General features: G+C 35.3%; 1 protein-coding gene across 1 annotated transcript in view; it reads left to right on the top strand.

Annotated features, from left to right (window-relative positions):
* The window catches only part of Faf1 (Fas associated factor 1), a 300,812-nt gene that overhangs the window by 125,466 nt on the left and 149,926 nt on the right, over nucleotides 1-25,420 (top strand). Inside the window, exon 8 of the mRNA XM_028787832.1 lies at nucleotides 8,708-8,794. Within this exon, the coding sequence (XP_028643665.1) occupies nucleotides 8,708-8,794 (87 nt within the window). The remainder of the gene's footprint in view (nucleotides 1-8,707; nucleotides 8,795-25,420) is intronic.

The following is a 25,420-nucleotide window of genomic DNA, read 5'->3' as shown; positions in this document are numbered from 1 at the left end:
AGAGGACAACTGAAATAAAAACCTAGATTGTTCTGGTGCAAGTTTCTTTACTTTTAATAAAAATATCTTAAAAATTCCTCATTAAAAATGAAAAAGAAATTATGCAGATATGTAAAATGAGCCATAATCCTATCATATAGAGAGGATGAAATTGTATATTTGTTGTACATCTTTCTATTCTACCAATAATATACTATGGATAAGCATGTACATATATACGTGTATTTAAGCAAAAGTGAACATTATTTTATACCCCTTTTTTTGTGGCACTAGGAATTAAAACTGGGACATTGTGCATAATAGCCAAGCACTATACAACTGAGCTGTGTCCGCAGCCTTGGCCCTTAGTTTTTAAAAACGTTAGCATCTGTTAATTATACACAATGAATTTTATCACAACATTTTCATGTATACACGTATGTATGTGTGTGTGAATATATACATATATATATTCTTTTCCCATTAAGCTCTTTTTTCTTTTCAGCTAGTCCTCCTCCATCTATTTTCCTGTTTTGTTTTTTATTTTTTAACTGAATAAGTTTCATTAGAGTTATCTGTAGGAGCAAGTGTTTTATAGCAGTAGCTACACCCCAGAAGATGTCTGGGCCCTTTGATCTCTCCCCTCCATGACAGTGTGTTTGTTAGTTCCAATCTTGAGATCTTAAGTTGGCAATCAGCTGCTATGAGTGCAAGTGCTGCAGCTCAATCATAACCACAGGTCAGCCTTCCATGCCTACTTTTGTGGCTTTGACATTTTTCCACCCTTACTACCATAATGTTTTCTGATCTTTTGGAGGAGGTGATATAGATGTCCTATTTATGGTTACAGTCCTTAGTTTTCAATATCTTATAAGTTAATCATATTATCTGCTACTATCAGGATGTAGTAAAGGGGCAAATAATAATAAATATTTTTTAAAAAAATCAAGATACAGTCTGTTGAGTCTTTTTAACTCTGCTAACCTGGCAGTACATAAGCACTAGAGACCATACGAGAACAAATAGAACTGGTGATGTTTTAATGTAACTTCCTGGTAGAAAAAGATAATAGTTTCACTGGCCTTTGGGATATGCTTTGAGGGCCCTGCTTTAATGTAATAAAACTGTGGTCCTTGAATTTGATACAGGCTTGCTCTCTTTCTTTGGGGGCATTGTGTGTGGGGAGTGGGGCTCTAACTCAGTAGTAAAGGTGCTGGAATCTCAAAGCCACACAAAATGTTTACTGACTGAGTTCTAGTTCAGTGACTAGGTTCTAGTCTTTTGAGTTCAAAGAATGAAACTTAGAAATTTCATTATAGAAGGCTTCAGTTTCTACGATGTAGCAGAAGCAAGACCATCAAGCTGCTGAATGGCTTTGTAGGTCTATTGGCTGATTAGTGAAGAACAGGGAGGTAGACAGTCCATCCACAAGGTGTCCTGGAGCTCTTAGTTTAGGTCAAGTCCTTGTGTAGTTTCCAGGTAAGGATGCTGATTTCAGGAAAGAGATAACAAGGAAACAACTACATTCTGACACTCTCCTGACCTCTGGCAGGGACCCAGGACATTTCTGTCATCCTTACTCTGAAACTGCCTGACTAGTTGGTCTCTCCTCTCTTAAAATGGCCACTTTTAGTGTTCCATATTTCATTTATTTAACTATCATACTGCTGGATATTAGATTGTACTATTTTTATGTTTTATGGACAGGTTTATAGTGGAGTTGCTTGTAGCTAAATATTTGGTAGCATGAATATTAGCTTTGAGATTATCTAGTGCATTGCTTCTGATACATTTTGTTTTACATACAGAAATTCTGACTTTGAAGTACTTTACTTTCTGGTTGTGAAGAATCTTTTGTCTTCTTTTTTGTTGTCCTCTGCTCTCCTGGGGATCTGATCCAGAGCTTTGACTGTGCTACACACATGTTCTACCAGTAGTAGACTAATACATAAACTGAACCAATGGGAATAAAATATAAATTGGACTTTACAGAATGAATGCTGTCTAACGTGAGATTCTTAAAAATGTTTGTGGCAGTTTTTTTTGTTTTTGTTTTTTATTTATTTTTTATTTTCCTTCCTAGTGGTACAAACTCATTAATTTATTTAATTTTATGTGTGTGTGTGTGGGGGGATTTTAAGAGCATTTATTGAAGGCCCTGCTGTTTTATTTACTATAGCCAGTAAACCAGTTATTTTTTCCACAATATTTATAGCCTGTCATGAGCTCCCTATGACATAAATTTAGATTAAAATATTTGTGACTTTCCATAATTTCAGACTTTTTAATCCCACCTATCCTGTTAACCTAAAGAAAATTTTGGGATTTCTAGAAATTTACTCATTCATACAAGGAACAGTGCCCCTTAAGCATAGGCTTTGAAGGGTTGAAAAATCAGTTAGCTAAAGAAGCCTGGCCATCTGGAGAAGCCTGTATATAAAATTCTGCATCTTACACTTCAGACTGTTAAGAATCACTTTTAAGGCTGGTTACCACTCATCATGCATTGCCCCAGCGTGTTCAGCACACTGGAATCACAGTGCTCTGCAGTAAGCATCTCTAATTTCTTACTGCTGATACCACCACTGCTTGAGAATGACTATTGTAGAAAAATCATTGACATCTTCTACTTGTATCATCATTATTTGCAACTTCACAATTTTTCTAAAACCTCTTTCTAAATCTACCACTAAGTAGATTTAGCCTTTGTAACATTTGTGACATTTAGATTATTTTCTTATCTAGTATGAATTTTCATAGCTCTTTCAGAATTATGATTTGAGAGCTGGGGATGTAACTGAGTCAGTAAAGTGATTGCATAGTATGTAAGAAGCCATGGATTACTTCCATAGCACCACATAAGCCTGGTGTGGTGGTACATACCTGGTAATGGAGGCAGAAGGATCAGAGTGTTTGAAGTTATCCTGTTTTACACAGTGAGTTCAAGACCCGTTTGGGAAACCAAGAATCAAGAAAAAGTCTTTTATCTTTTAATATAGACTTAATTTTTAAGTAAAGATATAAATTTATTTTTGTTTGAATCTACAAACAAAATAGGTGTAAATATGATGTAGCTTTTGCAATTTTACAGTGTTTTTATTCTCATCAAAGTTTCAGTATAATTTCCATGTTACTAGTGGAAATTCTTAATCTTATTTCTGGTAGTTGTTCATGATGGCCAAAATCAAATTCATTTACAATTATGTGTGTTTAAACTAGATTCTGTACTTGATTCACTTTATTATTACCATCCCAATAATCTCATAAAATGCCAGCTGCCCTGTCGTTTTATAAGGAACAAGCAAAATCTGTTTTCTAAGTATGGCAGAAGGAAGCTGCAGTTGTAAGAATAAGAATTCATTTAGAACCAAAAGATGTTAAAATGCAGAATACAGTTTGTTCAAAGCCTGGTTGAAAAGCACTTGAATTTTACAGGCCTCTTCATTGTTTTCTGGAAAGACATTTGAGAAAAAGTATTTGAGAAAAAGAAATTCTTGAGTTACTGTTTTTATGAGGAGAAAATTGCTTGGTCTTTTAATGGTTAATGAGAAGAAGTAATAGTTAAACACTTGGAGCATTGATTTCTGATTTGAATTCTCTAACACAGGCCAGCCCTGGGGGAAGGGGGGAAAGCTTGCTAATTAACATTTGATTACTGATGCCACCTTCTCATTCCCCTTGCACCATCCGGTTTCAAACGTTTTTTTTTGTTCAGGAAGGATTTTTAGACGGGTTTAACTTGCATCTTAGTAAAACAAATCCATGTGCAACTGCAGTGCATGTACAATATGCTAAAAAGAAGAAAAAGGAAAGGCATTAGATATGTAGTATGTGTTCAAAGCCCATTCTGAATCAGAAGTGATTGGTTTCTTAACTACACAAGCCTTTCAGAGCACCATGGATTGCCAGGAAACTGGAACTCAGCCTGGTCTGTGTGCCTTGTTTTGATTTAAACAGACCACTGCAAACATTTACTTGTTCTATGTAGTTGCAGTTTGATATATTTTAAATTTGGATAAGCTCAGGGTCTACTGTCTCTAGAGGCCTTTTGTCATGTAACAGTGGCAGGAAAATCACATGGATGCCTGTCATTTCATGATATTGCTTAGAAAGACAATAATGTGTGTTAGTGTCTCAATTCAGAGAATCCAGAACCAATTAAAAGCTGTTTGGAACCCATACCATTTAAATATATTTTCCTAAATTAAAATGTTTAATAACAACTTATGGGCCCAATTTCAAAGATTTTTAATGAAGGGAATTAAAACTGTTGTAACTGTTAACCTATTGGTAACAGTGGTCTGGCTAGACTGTGGGATCACTGATGACACAGTTGAGGGTACAGTTAGTTAAGAAACCATTGTGACAGGTTTTATTTTAAAATTAGATCCTATGAGATTAAAAACATTAATTAGGTTTTTATTAAGGTATAAACAAAGTAAAGACTCAACTTTATTCAAGAAAAATTGATTTAAAATGCTTCTATATCTCTATTTCTCACTTGAAATTATTTTCATTTTTCTCTTTGGTGTCTGTTATATTTATTGACTCTACTGCTGTTGTTCCATTTAAGAAAATTAAGGCTAGAGCCGTACTGTTTGTAAACTCCCTCATTATGGCTTTGTTTTGCATATATTTAGCTTTTTTTTCTGCACCCAGGATTAACTCTAATATCTTCATGAAATCATAGGATTTTATGGCATTGAAAATCAGAGATGATCTTTATTCTCTTCTAAGGTTGAGTGAACTAAAGCTCAGAAAGGCTCAGCCAATTTGTGTACAGTAATAGCTCTGGGATTAGAATCAGAATTCCAGGTCTGCTTTTCTTAGGCCACAATATATACTTTGATGGCATTTACAATTTCCTGAGAAAAATTTTGACAGTTTTATCAGTATTCAGTTTACAAGCGATTACTTTATTATAACTGACAGTGTTATCTACTAAGTTTCATAGGCCTTTTAGTTTTCAGTTGGAATAACCAAGAACAGCTCATTTGAGTCTAATCTTGAGTCTAAAATTTAAAATTTAGCACTTAGTAGAGTAACTTACTAAGAATTGTTCTGTAAGAAATGGTATTGAAATTTTACTCAAAGAAAAAAGTTGGGTGGAGATGAGTTCTTATGAAAATACAGTGAGCATGCTGTGATAAAATGGTCCTTCCTTGAGTGCTATATTTTAAGTATGTAGATACATATCAGCTATGAAAGTATCTAATAAATCAGGAACATAGTCTGCCTTTTTCAAATTATTCTGAGCTGTTTGTGTTTATATATATATATATATAAAGTATATCTGATATATAATCTGAAGCAGTGAGAAAAATTCTCTACAATCTAGAACCAGACACCAGAAAAAAAATTTATGGTGAGTTTAGAGCTTGTAATTCAAATACAGTATAGTTTGTTTTAATGTTTAACTGGCAACCACAGTATTTATTATGTTCCTTCAGAATAAATGAAACATTTGCATGGGTTAGTAACTTAAAATCTCATAGATTTAGAGCTTAACACAAGACAAGAATTGAAAAGATTTTGAATGTTCAACATGATTTTGAGTTAGTGCTGATCAAAGAAAATGTGTAAGACCGGAAGAAAAAAATCCCTTATCTAGTTATCTAGTGTCACTTGTTCCTACTTAACTAGAATTTAACAGTCACTAAAGATGGAACTATATCAGAAACGAGTCAGCACAGCAGATCTACCTGCATTCATTCTACCTTTCTCAGATACTCATGGTTGCTGTTTTTCCCCTTTATGCCTTGCCCCCATTTCTTTTTCTGCTCTCTCCATCATCCCTACTCTCTTGCCCTGTCTGTCTGTTTCTCTCCACTTCTTTTCATTTTAGTTTCCCTCCTTCTCTAGGAGAACTGCATCTTTGATCTATTTCATAGGAACTTCAGATTCACCTGCATCATTTTATATACAGCTCAAAGACTACCTTTTAAAAAGTAATTACTTTTACATTTTCTTTGTGTACTTTTTAACTTTTCCTTTACTGCACAATGGTGATTGAAACTTTTAATTGGATACACTCATCAGTAAAAGCAATGAATTTTTATATCTCTTTTATTAAACTCACTATTTTGGTGTTTCTGCTATTGCTTTGCTTTATAATGATAAAAGTCTGCTTATTGTTATAGCACAGACTTAATTTTGAAAAGCTAATTTTTTTTTTTTTACTAAAATTGCTGTTTAATGGCTGTAGTTTAGCCTAAAAGATTTCTTTTGTCATAATCTCAAAATACTTTATAAATTTACCCTTTGCATTGGAACAATCAAACATTAGCTTAATATGCTTTACATAGTACACTCACAGCTAAGTTCTCTCTGCATTAACTAGTTTGTTCTATGACAGGTTGCTTTAACAGATGTCATTCTGGGAAGGACAATGAAGCCAAATACTTGTGCAGTGGCTAACATTACTCTAACTTTGATCACTTTTGTTCAGCACATCAGTCTGGCATTGTGCTTTATGCCAACATAACACTATAGCCAGAACATGCTTTTGAGGCTTAGAATAGCAGAGGAATGTCATTCAATTCAGTGCAGTTATATATGAGTTAATGAAATAAGAAAATACTGTTTATTTCATGATAATGAATCATTATGTTTTGGAATTAAGGTAGAATTTAAGGAATTTTATTTCAAAGCTTTATTGTCTGTGCACACATCATGTTTGTGCAAGTTTCCAGTGTTGGGGTAACTAACACACACACACACACACACCACAGAGAGAGAGAGAGAGAGAGAGAGAGAGAGAGAGAGAGAGAGAGAGAGAGAGAGAGAGAGAGAGAGAGAGTTTTCCTGCTTTTGTTAAAAAATAGCTGGTGAACTCTGATGTAGCTAGGTACTTAAAATGTAAGTTTAAAGGAAGAATTTTTTTCTTGAAGTCTGAAAATTCCTCATGCATTCGTTCCTGTCTTTTCTCTTTTATGAATGTAATGCTTTGGATTGTTAAAGTACTTTTGCCCCTGAGAGCACTAATTTTTTAAGTGTGATAAAATAGACTCACTAGTGAAAGTGCTTAAAAGCTGGTCCAGTTGCCTTTTGCTAGGTTGTTGAATTGGTAAAGACTGATCAAAATTTTCAGAGTTGATGTGACAACTGTAAGCAAAATATTGCAGAGTATCCTGAGCATTGCTAATGCAATTTGGAAAAAAACTGCTTGTTTAAATTGAGTGAGGTATCAAGCAGTGTCCCAAGCTCCTAGGATATCATTTACTATTTCCCATGTTTTCCCACCCCACCCCCAGGTGTATATTAGAGATAAAAATAGATTGAGTTCCATGTTTTGTTTTTTTTCCCTTAATGTGTGCATATCTCTGTTTCACTGGAGGCTAACTTAGATATGTTTGTGTATAATAAAGAGTAATATCATAACAGAATGCTGCAGTTGAACAGCATGGTACTTTAAAGTTCTACATCTTAGATGTATGAGTTAGTGCTTCCTGTTGAGGAGCCATATTAAAATACTAACCATAGAACATCTGTGTCACATCTCTAGATTAGCCTAGATGGTAGAGTACACTGAATGAAGAATTTGTTAAGGTGGACTACCTCTGTATTATTATAAGGAACTAATAGTTTTAATTGTAAATGAAGATTAAAATAGAATTTCTGTATGCTGTTTAGAAAAAAAAATCCTAAGAAATTAGGAGTGTGATCTTCTGGGGTTACGGCTTTTCAGAGTTCTTCTAAATTGTCCAAGCTGGCCCCTTTCTTTCTCATGGTTCTTCTGCTTTATACTGGAGAACCAGAATTGCAGGTGTAGGCTGTCCCCATCAGCAGTATATGCTCCTTCTTAAGTCACTGGATGGCCAACAGTTGAACTCTCCACACCTTTTTTTTTTCACTTGACTCTTCTCCCTGTAAAGTGAAAGGTACAAAGTTGATGGTAGGCTTGTTTGAGACCAGGGTCTCACTAAGCAGCTCTGGGTGTCCTGGAATTCACTAAGGAGCCTTTATTTTGACTTTAGGAGTGGCTAAAATATTATATTAATGGAAACCTCAGCTCAGTTTTAAGTTTGGGATAATTAAAAATAATTCTACAACCTACTTTATATAGTTTAAGCCTTTTAAACTAGAACATAAAGTAACTTTAGTCCCTCACTTTACTTCAACCAAATTAATTTCTTTTCTTTAATAGAAACTCGAAATATACTTTTGTTTGAATCATAAAGTTTTAAAATTAAATTACTTATAAATGTTTGTAAATGTAGTCAGCTTTCAGTGAACCATTACCTGAAGTTTTTTAACTGACAAGAGACTTGAAGTCAGGAAAGATAACAGTCATTAGGAGTCTGGAGTGATGATAACTCAGTGCTTAAGGAGGCACTGTTCTTGCGGAGAACCTGAGTTCAGTTTCTAGCACCTACACCAGGTGGCTGTCACGACCTGTAACTCTGCGTCCAAGGATTTGCCTCTAGCTCCTGAGCATATCCATACTCAAATACATTCTCTACCTGTACAGACACACATACACTAAATCATCTGTCATAAGAGAAGTTATTTCTTGAAATATTACTTTACGTAGCCTTCATTGAAATTCTGCTCTTGAATATATGGTATTTTTTTAACTTTGTAAAATTGTTCTGACTTGTATTAGTTCTAAATTATTGTTTTGAAACTAAAGGAATGTATGAATTGATGTTTTATCTTAAATAAATAAAGTTACCATAATAAAATAATATCAGAATCCTTTTTTAATTCTGTTGCTTTCTTTTTATAGGTAAAGAGAAATGTGTATGACCTTACAAGCATACCTGTTCGACATCAGTTATGGGAGGGCTGGCCAGCTTCTGCCACCGATGATTCAGTAAGTTACAGCCTCTCTTCACAGAGAGGCTTTTACAAGCAGAATTAAATGCTTTGAGTTTTCCATTGAAAACACTTTCTATTTACATCATCATGTCAGAATTTTTTTAAAAAATTTGTAATAATTTGAACACATTTACAGAACAAATGTCCATAAGCCAAGCATATTAACATTATGTTGGTAATGATGTATATCAGTGTTGGGAACTTGATATTGCTTAATTTGACTCACTCTTTTCCTTGATGGGAATACATTTGGTTATTAATTAGATGTTCAAAGTACAAAAATTATAAATCATAGATATTTCAAAATCAACCTCTAACACATGTTGATTTATCCACCCCCCTCTCTCTTTCTCTTTCTGTGTGTATATGTGTATCAGTGGCTAGGTACTTTGAAAATTATTATATCTTGCAGTTGATATAAATATTTTTAAATATTTTATGCATTTCACTACCATAAAATCAAGGAAATATTAGCTTGTTGTCTTTCAATATAGCAATTTATGAATACTTTTTATTGTAAATTTGGAAACCTTTCTCTATATCTGCCATTTTCCTAGTAATTAACTCTTTTCCAAGGAATAAATTTTATCATCTTAAGCCCACTGACATGAAGTTTTGTTACGTATTAAACAGATAACCATAATGTTCTGGTGTTGGTGTTTTTGTTGTTGTGTATTTATTTTAAGTGTTTTTTTTTTTGAGAATTTTATGCTGTATATTGGAATCTGATTTGTGTTGGCTAACTAACTACTCCTGAACATGAAGCCTGCACTGGAGTATGGTTGATAGACCCATTGTCACTAAGATGAAGAAAACTGTTTTTCCCTTCCTAGCAGCTATTGATTGCAGATAACTTCTTAGCTAGGTGTTGAAGTTTGTGCCCACTTTTCCTTATTTGTACTGGGATTTTGCTAGACTTAAATCTATGTATCAGGTAGTACTCACAGTCTCTTTGAGTTCACATGCACATCGGCCTCTTGTATCTATGAGTGTTTCCTTGAGGTTGTCTGCCACTTCTGTGCCCTCTTTCTCATAGGTTCCTGAGCCTTGAGGGTAGGGGTATGATACAGACACCCCTTTAGGGCTGAGTGCTCCAAAGCCCCTTTCTGTACATTGTCCAGTTGCAGGTCTCTATGCTAATTCTCATCTACTCCAAGAAGAAGCTTCTCCGATGAGGTCTGAATGATCACTGACCTGTGAGGATAGTAATATACCATTAGGAATCAATCACTTTTTATTTCTATTTTATGTGTATGTTTCTGTTGGTGGTGGAGGACAGAAAAGGACAGAAATTCTCTGAAGCTAGATTTACAGTCAGTTGTGATCCACCCAGTGTGAGTGCTTGCAATTGAACTCTGATCCTCTGGAAGAGCAGTAAGTGCTCTTAACCTCTAAGCTAGCTCTCCAGCCCATAAACATTTTTAAATGCAAGTAGGAAAATGTTTCAGGAATTCAAAGTTAAATCTCATTTTTGAAATAAATAGTGCTAAAAAGAATGAAGAACTTTGTAAACATTGTATGATACTAAATCTTGATTAGTACCTTAGAATTGAATTCACTTTCTAATATTTTTTAATAAATGCTATGGCTGTCTGGACAGTTACTTTTGTTGTTGTTGTTGTTGTTTTTGTTTTTGTCATTGCAGCCTAGCATTTTAAAATAAATTCTTTTTGGAAGACAAGATAGCTCTAAGACAGTTTATTGAGTTAGAGGCCATTTGAGTCTTGCTACAATATAAGCCATATGCCTTTGGGAAAATGCTTAATGGGTTTCAAAAATTTAAAAATAATCAGAAAGCACTAGGATTCTTTGCTAGCACTTGTAGTATAGTATATGATTAAAATTATTGGCTTGTTGGTCACTGCCAAAAACAAGGCTGTAATTGTTGCTTTTTTTGTAAGTTTTGTTTGCTTGCATTGGTGGTTTTTATTTGATTATTTTTTTTCCTTTTAGGATCTAAGAAGACATCAAAAAGTAGAAATGTTCTTCGTGTTCTCTAAAATTCATAAATACCATTATTAGATAATTTAAGATCTAAGCACATCATTAAAATTCTTTAAGTCTTAGTCACTTTCCACCATTTTTCTGAAAATTAATGATAACATATTTATAGCTACTTACAGCAGACAGTAAAGAGGTCAGTTAATGTTGTACTTAAAATAACTCAAGTATGATGGGCAAGCATTGACTGATTTTTAGCATATGAAAAGGTACCTGGAATTTCCTACAAAATTACCTGCATGGTGAGGAGTGAGTAAGGACAGTGGCAATCTAGATTATCCACTCATCGAGCCTCCCTGGAGTTGAGTTATATATGTGGTTTATATATTTAAAGCTTACTGTGATTTAAACGCAGTAATAACTAGTTGAAATGACAGTAAAGATAGAAAATAATGGAGAAAGTCTTAAAATTAAAATGCAAGGTTGCATAGGCTTCAGAGTAAATCTACAAGCTCTGAGTTTAGACAAAAATTATTTTAACCCCACATTTAGAGAAACCAGGAAATAAGTTGATCAGTTAACAATCTCAAAAGTAACAGGAAAATTACACAAAATAGCACCTAACCCTTTGCACTAAAGTACCTTATTCAGTCTGTGTTCCAATTTATGAATTAGTTTGACACAGTCTTTTATGAAACCCATGTTTTAGTATTTGTGTAAGATTTTACTTTTAACATAGAGTTGCAATGTAGGAACCTTTTAAGAAAACAGGTTAAGCTGATAGTCACCAGAAATGTCACAGTACCTGGTGCTGTTTCTATCATAGCAAGCATTGAGGGAATCCCCAGTAAGCTTCATCCTGTTGCCTCATTAGTCGTTTTTGCACCTTTTCCCAGGACCTGTGAAGTGGTGCCTGCCCACACCTCCCCAAAGCCAATGTTGCCACATTGGCAGGATGTGCCTTGAACTGCATGATTTGACACAACAAAGATGTTTAGGACCAGGCGGCTTTTAACTTGTGCCATTGCAGATCTGCTAGCTCCAGTGCTTGAGTTCAGGCCAAAAAATGTCATAACTATGGTCTTTGGAGAGAGTCTAGCCAAATAAATGTCAGAAACTTTTGTTTCATTAGGACCATAAAAACATGTAATGCTAGTGCTTTACAAGTAATCTATATTGTTGCAGGTGGTGTTGTTTTTATACTTACTCAAAACACTCAAGTGGAGGCGTCTGCTACAAAACAAGATCATCCTCACAGCTTAGGGCATGGATTGAGTACAGCTGAGAAATGTCAGCTGTGTAAACAGTCTGAAATGTGTTACCAACAAAAAATATAATTAATTTCTTTCCAGGACAGTATGCCATAACTTAATACCTAGAATGGCTTACCATTCAGTGACAGCACCTGAAAACCTGCTTCTCCCTGCCAGGCTAGAAGATGGACTGCAGAGGTCACTAAAAGTGAAACTCAGTTTATAATTTTGCTGCTCATTGACAGGCATTTTTGTGTGGCTTCGACTATATACAAAGCATGCATAGAGTGGCCTCCATATATTTATGGAAGTACCACAGACCAAGAAACTAATCAATTTGGAGTGATGGGAGATTTATAAACTTAAATTGTAGTAAGTTGAGTTGAACATTTAAAATGAATAAATGTTATGGCATGAAGATCACATCAGTGTGGCTTTTTTTTTGAGGAAGATAAAGAAGGACTGTTTTATAATGCTCCATTTATGTTTTATACTGTATGAAAAAATACTTGGTAGTAACCAGAAAATGTTTTCTTCATTATAGTTGTCATTAATTTTTGACTTTGAAGATAGGACAAAGGAATTGAATTTGTATAATTAGATTCTTGTGTTTTAAAGGATCTTATAACCTGATAAACTTAAGTATTCTCCTATTTTCGAGGTACAAATTGAAGTCAGCATCCCTGAAGACTGCTGCAATCTCTTCAGATTTAAAAAGTTTTCTTGCTAATAGTTATATTCTAATAGGATAAGAGATCCAATATATTGTCAACAACTCTTAGCTTCCTTTGCACTCTTTCATCAGGAAAAGAGGTATGCAAAGCCTCAGCAGTAGAGGGGGTTGTCATGCTGTGCTAGCTCAGTTGTGAGAACAAGGAGCTGGAAGGAGGTGGAAGCTCATCTTGCACATTAGCAAGGACACCTTTGGCTTCCAGAGAGTAGAAGTAAGTTTAACACTACCACTGATGTTTAGACATTTTTTATAAATGCAATTTGAATATATGGCTATTCTAAGTAATGCTTATAAAGTGGGAGAATCATGTAGTTTTAATAATTGATACTAATATTTTATTTATTTCCCTTTTTCTTTTGAGAAAAGGGATTACCAGTGATTACCAGTGATTCTCCGAAGTTTTATCATTGGCTAAGTGATGTCATCTCCAAAATTGAGAAATTACAGTTTAGAATTAGAGGTTAGAGGGCATGTGTTGGAAGTCAAGAACTAACTTTTTAAATATTCTCACAATATGCAAGACCACTCAAGCAAGTCCAGTACATTGTGGCATCTCTATCAAAATAACCCAAAATTTAAACACACACATACACACACACACACACACACACACACACACACACACACACACACACGGAGAGAGAGAGAGAGACAGAGAGAGACAGAGAGACAGAGAGAGAGACAGAGACATATGCGTGCGCACATGCACACACACACTCCTTGCACACCTTTTTAATCATTTTTTAAAAAGCCTGTGAAAGGGGGGAGTGCCTGTTTTGAGCTTTTGGTGGGGACCATTTTCTTCTGTGATTTTCTAATGCCTTGTAGTAAACAGGTGTCAAGTTAAAGCCATTTTTCTGGCCAGGTGTCATTACCTTACAGAAGCTGCTGTTCCAATACAGATTCCCATAGCTACCAAACACTTAACCACATTGACATTGTCAGCTGAGTACATCTATAAGCTTCTGTGCACTTGTTCTAATCCATTTTTGTAAGGCTAATATTTCTAAGCTGTATCATGGTATGACTTTCAGCTTACCTTATCAACTTCAACAGCAATCCAATTTCTCCTTTTTTATGTCAGATTTTTATTCTGACATTCAGAATCCTCCATTCTTTGGTCTGAAAACTTTCCATCCAGGTTTGTTTTTCCATGCAGACTAAGATTGACTGGTGTGAGAGAGAAGGGGAAGGGAGAATATAAGTTAATGAGTCAGAGCACAAGTGAGCAAACCAGTGTCCGAGTTCATTGAATTTCAACATTGCTGTTATTTGGATAACTTTCATGAGGTAACTTGTCGTCTACAAAATGAAGGCAATATTCACAGAAAGACTACTGTGAAGATTAAGTAGTTTAGCACATTAGGTCACATAATGTGAAGGTGCCATTTTTGCTTGTTTTGTTTTATAAAAAGCATCTTGCACAGCCCAGTCTTGCTTTGACTTTGTGACCGTCCTGCTTTAGTCTTGACTATTTGAAATGGGTATGTGTGTTCCACCATGCCCAATACAATGCTGTCATTTTTATAGGACAAATTAGCTACATGCATTTTCCTAATGTAAAGGACATGCATTATACAATGTAGAGACTGGCAGTGAGGATTGTCAACCACATCGTACTCACCAACTGTCTGTCCTTGTCACTGATGTTTTAGTAGGAGACACCCATGGCATTTCTTTATACATTGTATGTAATTACTTTTCCATTCTATTGGAATGACCATAGTTGCCACAAAAACTTTCAGGCCCAGAGAACCTGAAATATCTACCCTAAGACCCTTTACTGTTTTCAACCCCTGGTGTAATATTTGGCATTTAGTAGGCATTCAACAAACATTAACCCCTTTTCTCTTGAGTAAACATGTTCTTTATATCACTTACACACTCAGATTCAGAAGCATTCTTTGAGTAGCTTCAGGGTCATCTTATGCTATTTAAATTACTTTGTTAACCTGTCTTAGGGCAGCTGAATTCGGGCAATCTTTGGACATTTTCACTGGCTTTTTCTTTATTTGGCAAGGTCATGGATAATGTTGCTTCTGAATTGTAGTAAGACTCAGTAGCTTCCGGAGTTCATTGCCCTTGTCAACATGCAGAGTCTTTTCCAAATAACACAGAGAAAAGCTAAACAGAAGAAAGAAAAAATTTGAAAGCAGTAAAAAAAAAATAGTTTGACTTTAAAAAGCAGGAAAGGTTGTGAAATGGACTTTATTTATCCTGTACAGAGTAGAGTAAGAAGTTAGAGCATGACGAACATACTCAAGGAAAGCATTTACTCAGGAAATATAAGGCATAACACTTAGAAGCAGCTCCCAAAAAGAATATAATATAACATAAGCACTTAGATAAAATTCTACTAGTCTTCACTTCAGTTTATTAAAATCTCAGGCCTGCTAGTATTGCTTCTTTCTATGAAGTTGTAACTTCTCTGAGAATTTTCTTCTTTGTATAAACAAATAGGAGAATGATAGGAAACAGCTATTTTTCAGGTGTTTTGTTTTGTTTGAGGTAGGATTGCATTATGTATCTCTGGTTGGTTTCAAACTTTTCTGTCCTTGAATCTCAGCTTCCCAAATACTGAGTACAGCCATTTGCTACCACACCCAACTCCAGATTTTAGGTATTTCTCCACAGGCAATTGAAGACTTTGAAGAAGGAATAGATTAGTTCTGTGATAGTCTGCATTATGTGTGGAGGAACCTTCTGAACTTGGAGGAAAGTTCTGAGCACCACAGCTAACTTTTGTAAGAATACTAGCCAAAAAGGTTTGTGTAGGGCTGGAGAGATGGCTCAGCGGTTAAGAGCACTGACTACTCTTCCAGAGGTCCTGAGTTCAATTCCCAGCAACCACATGGCGGCTCACGACCATCTGTAACAGGATCCGATGCCCTCTTCTGGTATGTCTGAAGACAGCAACAGTGTACTCACATATATGAAATAAATACATAAAAAAAAAGTTTGTGTAGTTTCCCAAATATCCATTTGCATTCATTGAGTGATGTTCAGAAGGCTAAGCAAAGAATGGCTGCCAGGATAAAGAACTGGAAAGAGTTTTGAGTGCTTACCCAGTGTAGCCAGATGCCTCCGTGAATACACCTAGCATTCAACAGATATCATCAAAGACTTACACCTTAGTGAAGGGAGGAAACTAGCTCTAAACTGAAGACTACTTGAAAATTTCATTTGTTGACGTTCAAAATAAAGCTCAAAAGGAGCAAGTTGATAGACAGATCAACGGCAAAACATAGTCAAATATCCAATCAAAAGTCACTGGGCATAGTGTCCAGGAAAGCAGTCTGAACCACAATAAGGAAAGATATCAATCTGAGGACATATGAAATTAGCTTTAAATAGATATTATATATGCTATGAATTTTCCCAACTATTTAAATGAAAAGACAAAATTAATGAGGAGAAGACACACACATACACACATATCTTCTAGAGAGAGACAGTAAAATATTGGAAATGAACATTGCCATCACAGAGGATAAGTAGTAATATAGAAATGCACAGTGGTAACCACTGTGAAAAACAGTGGCAAATTCTTAGAAAATTAAAAAATAATACCAACTACACATATTTACCCAAAGGGAATGGAAATTTATCAGTTTGACAAAGACTTGTATTTATATGATTGTAAAAGAGATTGGTGAGGTTAAAGAGCACTTTATTCTAGAATAATAGAAAAGGTGTTTGGGGGAAAGAACTCACGTATCAAAATCTCTAGGATATAAAAGTTCAAACTCAATGCAACAACCCTTAGTTAAAAGACAGGTAGGGGCTTGTGAAAGAGTCTTTGGACAGGTTGTCACAGCCATGGTCTGCTACTCCAGTGAGGCTACCTAATTAAATCTTTTCCTAAGTTTAGCGGTCTAGTCAGAGGATAGTGAGGCTATGGATGAGAGCCAAATTATAGTTCAAAGCTAGTAAAATTTGGTCATACTTTGCTGATTTTACAAACCTTAAAAATGCAAATGGACGGGCTGGAGAGATGGCTCAGCGGTTAAGAGCACTGACTGCTCTTCCAGAGGTCCTGAGTTCAAATCCCAGCAACCACATGGTGGCTCACAACCATCCGTAATGAGATTTGATGCCCTCTTCTGGTGTGTCTGAAGACAGCTATAGTGTACTCATAAATAAAGTAAATAAATCTTTAAAAAAAATGCAAATGGACAACTGGACATGTTGCTGTCCTCTTTAATCCCAGCATTCAGCAGGCAGAGGCAGGTAGATCTCTGTGAATTCAGGGTAGGCTGGTCTACACAGTGAGTCCAAGACAGCCAGAGCTGCATAGTAGGACTCTTAACTAAAAACAATAACAACATGTTACGGGTTATGAAGGCTTGCTCTAAGGTTTAGAAGAAAGTCAGCAGGGCCAGGTAGCTAGATCCATTTTTCCTGAGTGGGTACTGCGTGAAGCTATGAAGGCTAAGCCTAGATCACATATCTTCCCGTGATAAAATATCATGACCAAAAGTAACATGGGAAGGAAAGGCTTTATTTCAGCTTATAATTCTCAGGTCACAGACTCTCTCTGAGAGAAGTTAGCTAGAAATTACAGCAGGAACTGAAGCTGAGGCCATGGAGGAACTCTGCTTACTGTCTTGATCTTCATGATTTGCTTAGTTTTCTTTCTTATAGCATGCAGAACCACCGGCCCAGGGGTGGCACCACCAACAGTGGGCACACCCATCATCAAGACAGTGCCCAAAAGCTTGCCTATAGGCCAGTCTGGTGAGGTCATTTTCTCAATTGAGATTCCCCTAATGACTCTAGCTTATATTTAGTTTATGTAAAACTAGCTAGCACACGTCAGTAAAGGTGGATATTATAAGTGTCAGAACTGTGGGATGTCTAGTGGAGAAAACTGCTAGGTGACTATGTCAAATTTCTTGTTTTAGAGACGCCACCCTTTCTGTTTAGAAACTAGGCATGTCTTATCTGTTACTGAGAAAGTTCTTTCTGGAAGCTGTTCCCTACCCTGTTCTAGAAGGTTGTTTCTAGTACATACGTGTGGCACTTAATCTCTGGCATTTGTGTTTGCAAGTTAACATGATGTCTATTGAATTTGAACAGGTGTAACATATGTGATAAGATTTCTTAACAAGTATGTTTCATTGAGCAGTGAAAATATGAATGTGAAGAGTGGTAGTCCCTGAGTTATTACATGGCACTCTTAGACCTAGAGCTTTATATAATATCCATTGCCTGGACTTCTGTGTTTAAGAAAGATAGTGAAAAACAGAATCATAACCCGTTTGGGATAAAAAAAAATTCTATAGGATTTTATGATATGATGAAAAGATGATGTGTATAGTTTGTTTAATTAGCTATAAATTCTTAAATATGTTCTAATCTAAAAAGAAGTTGTAAAAGCAACACCTGTGCATGCAAGGAGCCTTTTGAGCCCAGAGTGAGTTTATCAGTAGTCAAATCAATTGCTGTTCTATGTCATGACATTGTTTAATATTTTACATGTAGAAAATAGTTTCTTTAAATATCCAGCAGCAATTATTGGTACTGATTCTTCCCAGAACCAATGGAAGTCTTTTTGTTCTTTTGTTGTATGTTTGTTGACAGTTATGATCAACATGGAATGAACTGCTTTTGCAGTTTATTACTTTCAAAAGTACAAATTTGAATGATGTGGATTCAGATGTATAAAAGAGATAAAATTACAGACAGCTTTGAGTGGCAGTTACATATCAAACCTCATGGGGTTTTGACAGGCAACGAATATCGTTATTAGACGCTTTTTCCATAATTGCTGACATTTATCCAGTGTTTCACAGTATTTGCTAATGTATTAATGCAGTCAATCTCTGAGAGGCTGCACATGCCTTTTTAGCCCTGGCTTTTATGGGATTCTGAAATTCATAGACCCACAGATACTTATTCCCTGCTGGTTGCCGTAGTGACAGAGCTCAGAGATAAGCCAAGACAGAGCCCTTTTGTGATTGCTTTTCAGGTGACATTCAGCGGCAGCTTGAGTAGAGTGTCCTTTTATAGTTCCTGTAATTCAGAAAATGATAACAGCTTTTTGCTGCTTAGAGGAGAAGTCTGTGCACTGCTCCCAGTGGGATTTCAGTTTGCTGTGGCACTTCATACCAACACCAGCCTGATAAAGTTCTTATTATTGTGGAGATTTCAAAGTGCAAGAGGACTGAATTAATTATGACAGGTTAGAAATACAGGACTTATATTACAAATAAACTTTGAAGAACCATTACATGTTGTTTAACCATCCGTAACAAGTTGATTTAGATATTAGTATTGATAGATTTAGCCACCTGAATAACAGATAAGCTGCTGAGATGCAGGCTAATCACTAGTTGTTTTGTCTTAGTCAGTAGATGTTATGTATCATTTTTGTATACTATTTTCGTTTGAAAACTGTTGCTTTGATTTAGAGGAAGATAGCCTAATTTGTATACTTTCTTAGTCAGGAGTATAATCTTACTATTTTCAATAGTAAAATAACCAAAATGAATACTTTTAAAAACATACTTTTGTATGATTTGCTTCAAATTCAGAAGAAATAGCTGTGATGATGCAAAGCAGTAGGAAGGAGAGTAAGTCAAGAAATAACGGAACAAAATAGAATTCTACCTGGAAAGCTCATTGAGGTCATGTGAAGCCATTATTTTCCCTCTATACATTTGAAACTGGGCAAGCTAATTGTCTTATGGAAGGATCCCAATCACAATGAATAAATGGGAGAAATCTGAGGGCCAGAAATCATATCTATGTAGTTGATGGCAATGAAAAGTTATCCCACTCCTCCTATTCCCTATTCTCTATCATCTCCAGTTTTTGTCTATTTCTTTAAATGTCCCATCATCCATGAGCCTATTCTTCTCCATATCTCCTGTATAATTTGCATTTTGTAACTTGTAACTAAGTTACTTTTTCATTAAAAATACTATTTCATTATTTTTTAAATCAGTGATGATTTTATATTTAATATGCGATTATTTTATGTTTTGAAATAATCTGTCACCTATTTTTGTCCTCTGTTAGAATGCATTTCTCACATGTGCTGTAATTTAAAACAGGAGTTTTGTGTATGTTAAGCAAGTGTCTGTATAGCTGGACTATATAGCTACAGCCTTTAAAAGGATTGTTGTTGTTTTTTTTTAATCATCACTATGCTATCGCTATGGTACTCACACTGTCTGTTGGATAGTAGGAACTTAAAAAGTAAATCTCTACAAACACCAATTTCCCATGTTTAAAACTAGCTAATGTACGTTTCAAATAAGTTAACATGATAGGAACATGCTTCATAATGTAAAATGGAGAAAATTTTCATCATTATTCCCAACAGGTTCCTGCTAGTGAAGATTTTACCTGTCTAAATTTTACTTTGATCTAAGAATGATGCAAACAAATTTTGGAAGTGTTTTGACTTCAGTTCTGGCCCTTCCCTTCTCTTGATCTGCCTCCCTTGTAGTTCTCTTTCTTCCTTACTTCTAGCATTCTTCACTCTCTCCTGATTCATGTCTTCCTTTCTTGCTTCACTCACTCTACTAGTTATTGTGGGTTATAAAATGTTTTTGCATAATATATGGATACCATATTAGTCACCTGCTTTAAACCTAGGAATACTACTTCAAAGTAGTATTTCTCTACTGCCTAGTGTATAAGTACCTAAACTCTTCATGGAACTCTGAAGTGCAGAGGTTTATAACCAGAATGTTATGAAATTGTAGCTCTGTTAGAAATCTATTTCCAACTTGTCTACCAGAAAAACCTCTTGTAGAAGAACTTCATGGTGCTGTATGTCCCTTTATCAGTGAGGAATTTTTAAATCTAACCAAATTCCTGAAAACTTCAAACTACAGAATGCAATGTTATTCTTCAAATGCCACAGTTGCAGTGAATGAATAGAATCCAGCAGAGTCCTATCATCCTGTCCACTTGACATTGTTGCTTGAAGCTTAATATTGAGTTATTGGGTACTTGAGCCTCTGAGGAGATGAAATCAGTAAAAGTAACACTGAGTAAAATTGGGAACTGTTAAAGATAACATCAGGTATTAAGCTAACATGATATGAACATAATATAAGAGAAGATATTAAGCCTTACTGTACAGAGGCAGTATGTGATGATGGAGACAACTAGCCCTTCAAGCAAGATTTGCAGGGTTACAGGGAGAGCCTCCTGCTTCTTGGAGAAGAGGAGGGAGGTACAATGAGGGGAGGAGCCGTTGTGTGGGGGGGACTGAGAGGTGCGGAACCAGAGATTGGAATGTAAAATGAATAAATAATGAAAAAAAATTGTAGGGTGAGAGTAGACCCAAGAGGAAACTCTAGGTTTGTCCCTTGTGCACAATTGCGCCTACCGCCATTCCCCATTAGCACACTTATACAATCAGGGTTTTTCCCAGGAAATCAAATCATCTTACAGAATCCCCTGAGGGTATCCTATTTGAATAGAGTAGCTCATTGCCATTTTATGTCTCAGTTTCCTATGCCTTGTAGTCTTTCTTAAGCCTCAAAGAGCTAACTTTGATGAATGCTTCTTGAGTTCATAATGCTAAAAGATGGTTTATCCAACTTGACCCGTGACTGATCACATGGTTATTGCTGTGTGCTGTTTACAGCAATGCATGTTAAGTGCTCCCTAGACAAATTGATGATCTAATGCTAGGAAATTAGAAAAAGCCCAATTTGGATAATGTCACTTTAGCCAAGGAAGAGTTCAAATGGCACTACTTAGGAGATTTTTGGATTATATGATGGCAATCTTTGTGCTTGAGTGTCTCGGATGATAGAATGAAGAAAAGGGGTGTGGTTCATTGAACCATGCAGACTCATGGAGTCCCTCTAGAATTCATGACTAAGTCTAATACATTGGTTTCCTTAGTAAACAAATGAATTGTACTATAGAATATGCTTATGCTAGGCATGTTGGTGCACACCTTTAATCTTAGCCCTTGGGAGACAGAGTGAATTTTAAATGTATAGCAAAGAGTATCAAATGTTGGGGTCTTACATATTATTCCCAGCCATCTCCCTTTCCCAAGTTCAAGATTTCTCCTAACTCTAAAATTATCTGATTCACTACAATATTAATATATAAATTTTTAGCAAGTGAAGTAGAATAGTTAAAATTAAAACAGATTTCAGTTAATAAAACATTTCAAAATGTCAACTACAATATTACCTTTAAAATTAACCTTATATTTATGATCATCATCTTTATTTTCTTATAAATTTCAATTCATTTTTTGAAAGAAGACATGTTACTACATTGTTACTACATGTTGCAAAATTACTCATCCCAGCCTTGAAAAGGTTAACTGTTTAGTCAGATTTATGTTTTCTATTTTTCTTTTAATTGTTGCATTTTTTTAGTAATGGGTTCCTTTGGTGTGGAGGATTTGTTGTTGATTGGTTGGTTTTTAGTTTGTTTGAGAGGTTTGGTTTTAATTTATTCAGGTAGGACTTTTTGCTCTTGGTCAAAGGCCAAGCAAGGTTTTATAAAATAGTATTATACAGTTTTACAAATAAGTTTTAAAAAGGAATAGAAGTGAATCCTTCTTTAGTAGCTAATTTTTTTTCCTTTATTTGGTTTTTCAAGACAGGGTTTCTCTATATAGCCTTAACTGTCGTAGAACTCACTCTGTAGACCAGGCTGACCTCAAACTCAGAAATCCGCCTGCCTCTGCCTCCCAAGTGCTAGGATTAAAGGCATGCGCCACCACTGTCCGGCTTTTCCCCTTTTTTTAATTTTAAATTTTCTTTTGAGAATTTTATACATATATACTAAGAAAATGGAACTTAAAATTTGTGCACATAAGTGATCTCTTTATATTAAGAGTTAACTCTGCAAACACCTTTTTTTTTTAATGGAATTTGTAACATTAACTTAAATAAATGCATCAGAAGCAGACATGGTAATCTTAGTACCAGGGAGACAGAAGCAAGAGGATTGTTACAAGTTCAAGGCTATCCTGGTCCACATAATGAATTCCTGTCCTGCCATAACTATGTAGTGAGATCTGTCAAATTAACACAAAAAAATAACGTAGGATTGGGTGCTTATAGAAAAAATATCTGACTTAGGAATAAAATTCTGTTTTGTCATATATCAAAATACTTTTAAAAACACGATTGTCTCTAAGGATTTTGCTTTTTGCTTGTTTACTATAAAAGCCTATTGTATGTATGTGTATGTACAGATAAACAGAGAAGCAACACATAAGCAAATATACATAGATATGCAGAGAAATGGCCCTCTGGTTCTTGTGTTTAATTTGGTGATGGGTCCTAAAATTAAAATTAATTATAAAATAAAGTGCTATTCCTGGAGTGTTTGTTTGAGACATCTAAATAACGAGGATAGACGTTTGGAAGTCAAAAGAGGGTATAGTTATATAATAATAGGCAACATAGTATTCAATGGCCTATCCTAAAAATATAGATAGTACACAATAGTAAAAGGTTCATTTTACTAAGAAGTATTAACGAAAAGAAGCAAATGCTTGTAAAATTTTAGTGGGTTCAAAATATAAGGAAGCTTGCAGAACTATCAGGAATAAAAGAAGGAAAATTTAACATGGTGTATACTATCCTTCTCATATATGACTGTACAAACTAAAGCATACGCCACTCAGTCTTTACATCTTTAGTGAGTACTTTGATAAGACTATAGCACTTTCTGATGGCATTTTCTGATTATGTGAAATGTTTGAAATGTGATAGATGTGTATCCCTAATACATGCATGGTTATATAATTTCTGTACTACTTCAAATTTTTTTTACTTAAAATTTTTTGAATATTTCTTACATGAATAGGTTTATATAATTTCCACCCTTCTCCCAACTCAGTTCCTTCTGTTTCCCTCCTATTCCCTCTTAATTGTATGTGTGTGTTTGTATGTGGGTGTGTGTGCCCATGTATCATGCTGAGTCTATTCAGTGTTGCTTATATGTTTATGGATTTAGAGCTGATTAATGGGGAATAGGATCACCTATCAGGGAACTCATCCCTGGGGAAGACTGTGGGTTTTTTTTTTTTTTTTTTTTTTTGGCTTTTCGAGACAGGGTTTCTCTGTGTAGCCCTATCTGTCCTGGAACTCACTCTGTAGATAGACCAGGCTGGCCTCGAACTCAGAAATCCGCCTGCCTCTGCCTCCCAAGTGCTGGGATTAAAGGCGTGTGTCACCACTGCCTAGCAATTTTTTTTCCCTCTCTCAAAAGCCATTTATTGCTTATAGCTCCTCACCTAGGGGTAAGGCCTGTTGGCATGTTAATGTACAGGTATTGTTTAGATGATCATATTTTTGAGATTTCATGAGTACAGCTTGCCTGTCATATATAGAAGATATTAATCCTTTGGTTTCTATAATTCCTTCCCCCATGTTCCTTGAGTCTTAAGTGTAAGGGTTGTGGTGTAGATGTATTAGTTGGTGTTGCACACCCTACGGTCTATTGTTCCTGATGTTTTGACTAGTTCTGGATTTCTGTAATAATCTTTGTATGCTGCAAAAAGAAGCTTCCTTGATGAGAGCTAAGAGTTAGACTTCCCTGTGGATATAAGGATAAGTATGTAGAATTTAGTTAGAAATTATACTAGTTTAAGAAAATGTCAGTAGTGTGTTTTCTTTTAGGGTTTGTGACCTCACCATCCATGAATACTGACTAAATGTAGAATAAATTATCTCTTCCTTCGTAGTGGGCCTTAAATCCAAGTAGATAACTGTTGGTTACCTTTAAGATAGAAGTACCACTATTGCACTCTTGTGGCCATCTTGATATTCTGGACATGGTGGTGTTCTTAGGCTTTATAGCTGGGTGGGACTATTGATTTCTTTTCTACCTTTAAGCTTACATAGGACCTTTGAACACTGAGAGCTAGACCTTAGAGAAAGAGGCTTCCAGGTCAGTTGTGATTTGAGTCGTCCAATCCAGTGTCTGAAGTATTTGGTTTCTTCAGCAAAGGATTTTACCTTCAAGTTCTGCTAGGTAACAAAGGCAGTGACAGTGCCTGTATTATTTGGGGAGTCTCTTGGATTCCCCTAACCAATGACTCAAAGGGAGGTTTAACATCTGCGTTTTCAGTAGATAGCATTATTGCTTCATTTAAACTGTATTTATTCTTATTAGCTGTATTATTCACCCTTATAAACTTGGAGTCATCCTCACCAAAATCATATGAAATAAGTTTTGAACTATACTAATTTCCATGAAGTCTACAAAGATAAACTATTTTAGAATATAAAGATAATAGGTAGTAATATTAAATATAGAACTACTTGTATATCATTATCATCAGTGGAAAAATACTTAAATTACATTAATATTGGATTTGAGTAGCTTATACTGATTTACTTTGATTGGTGATTTCACTTTATAAGTGACTAGTGAATTAAACTTGACATGCCATTTTCTTTAGTTTTGTTAGAACACTTTTCACTTAGACTAGCTGGTTATTTGAACTTGGATAATAGTTTTTAGTATTTATCTCACTTAGAATGCTTCCTAGGCTTTATTCTTTTTTTTTTTTAAAGATGTATTTATTTATTTTATGTGTGAGTTCACTATATTTCTCTCTTCAGACACACCAGAAGAGGCCATCAGATCCCATTACAAATGACTGTGAGCCACCATGTGGTTGCTGGGAATTGAACTCAGGACCTCTTGAATCGCTCTGAACCGTTGAGCCATCTCTCCAACCCCGCTT

Source organism: Grammomys surdaster, unplaced genomic scaffold, assembly GCF_004785775.1.
Source record: "Grammomys surdaster isolate TR1022 unplaced genomic scaffold, NIH_TR_1.0 100, whole genome shotgun sequence".
In the NCBI taxonomy this organism is placed as follows: Eukaryota; Metazoa; Chordata; class Mammalia; order Rodentia; family Muridae; genus Grammomys; species Grammomys surdaster.
Note: the sequence above shows the minus strand (reverse complement) of the source record. Positions and strands in the feature narration are given on the sequence as shown.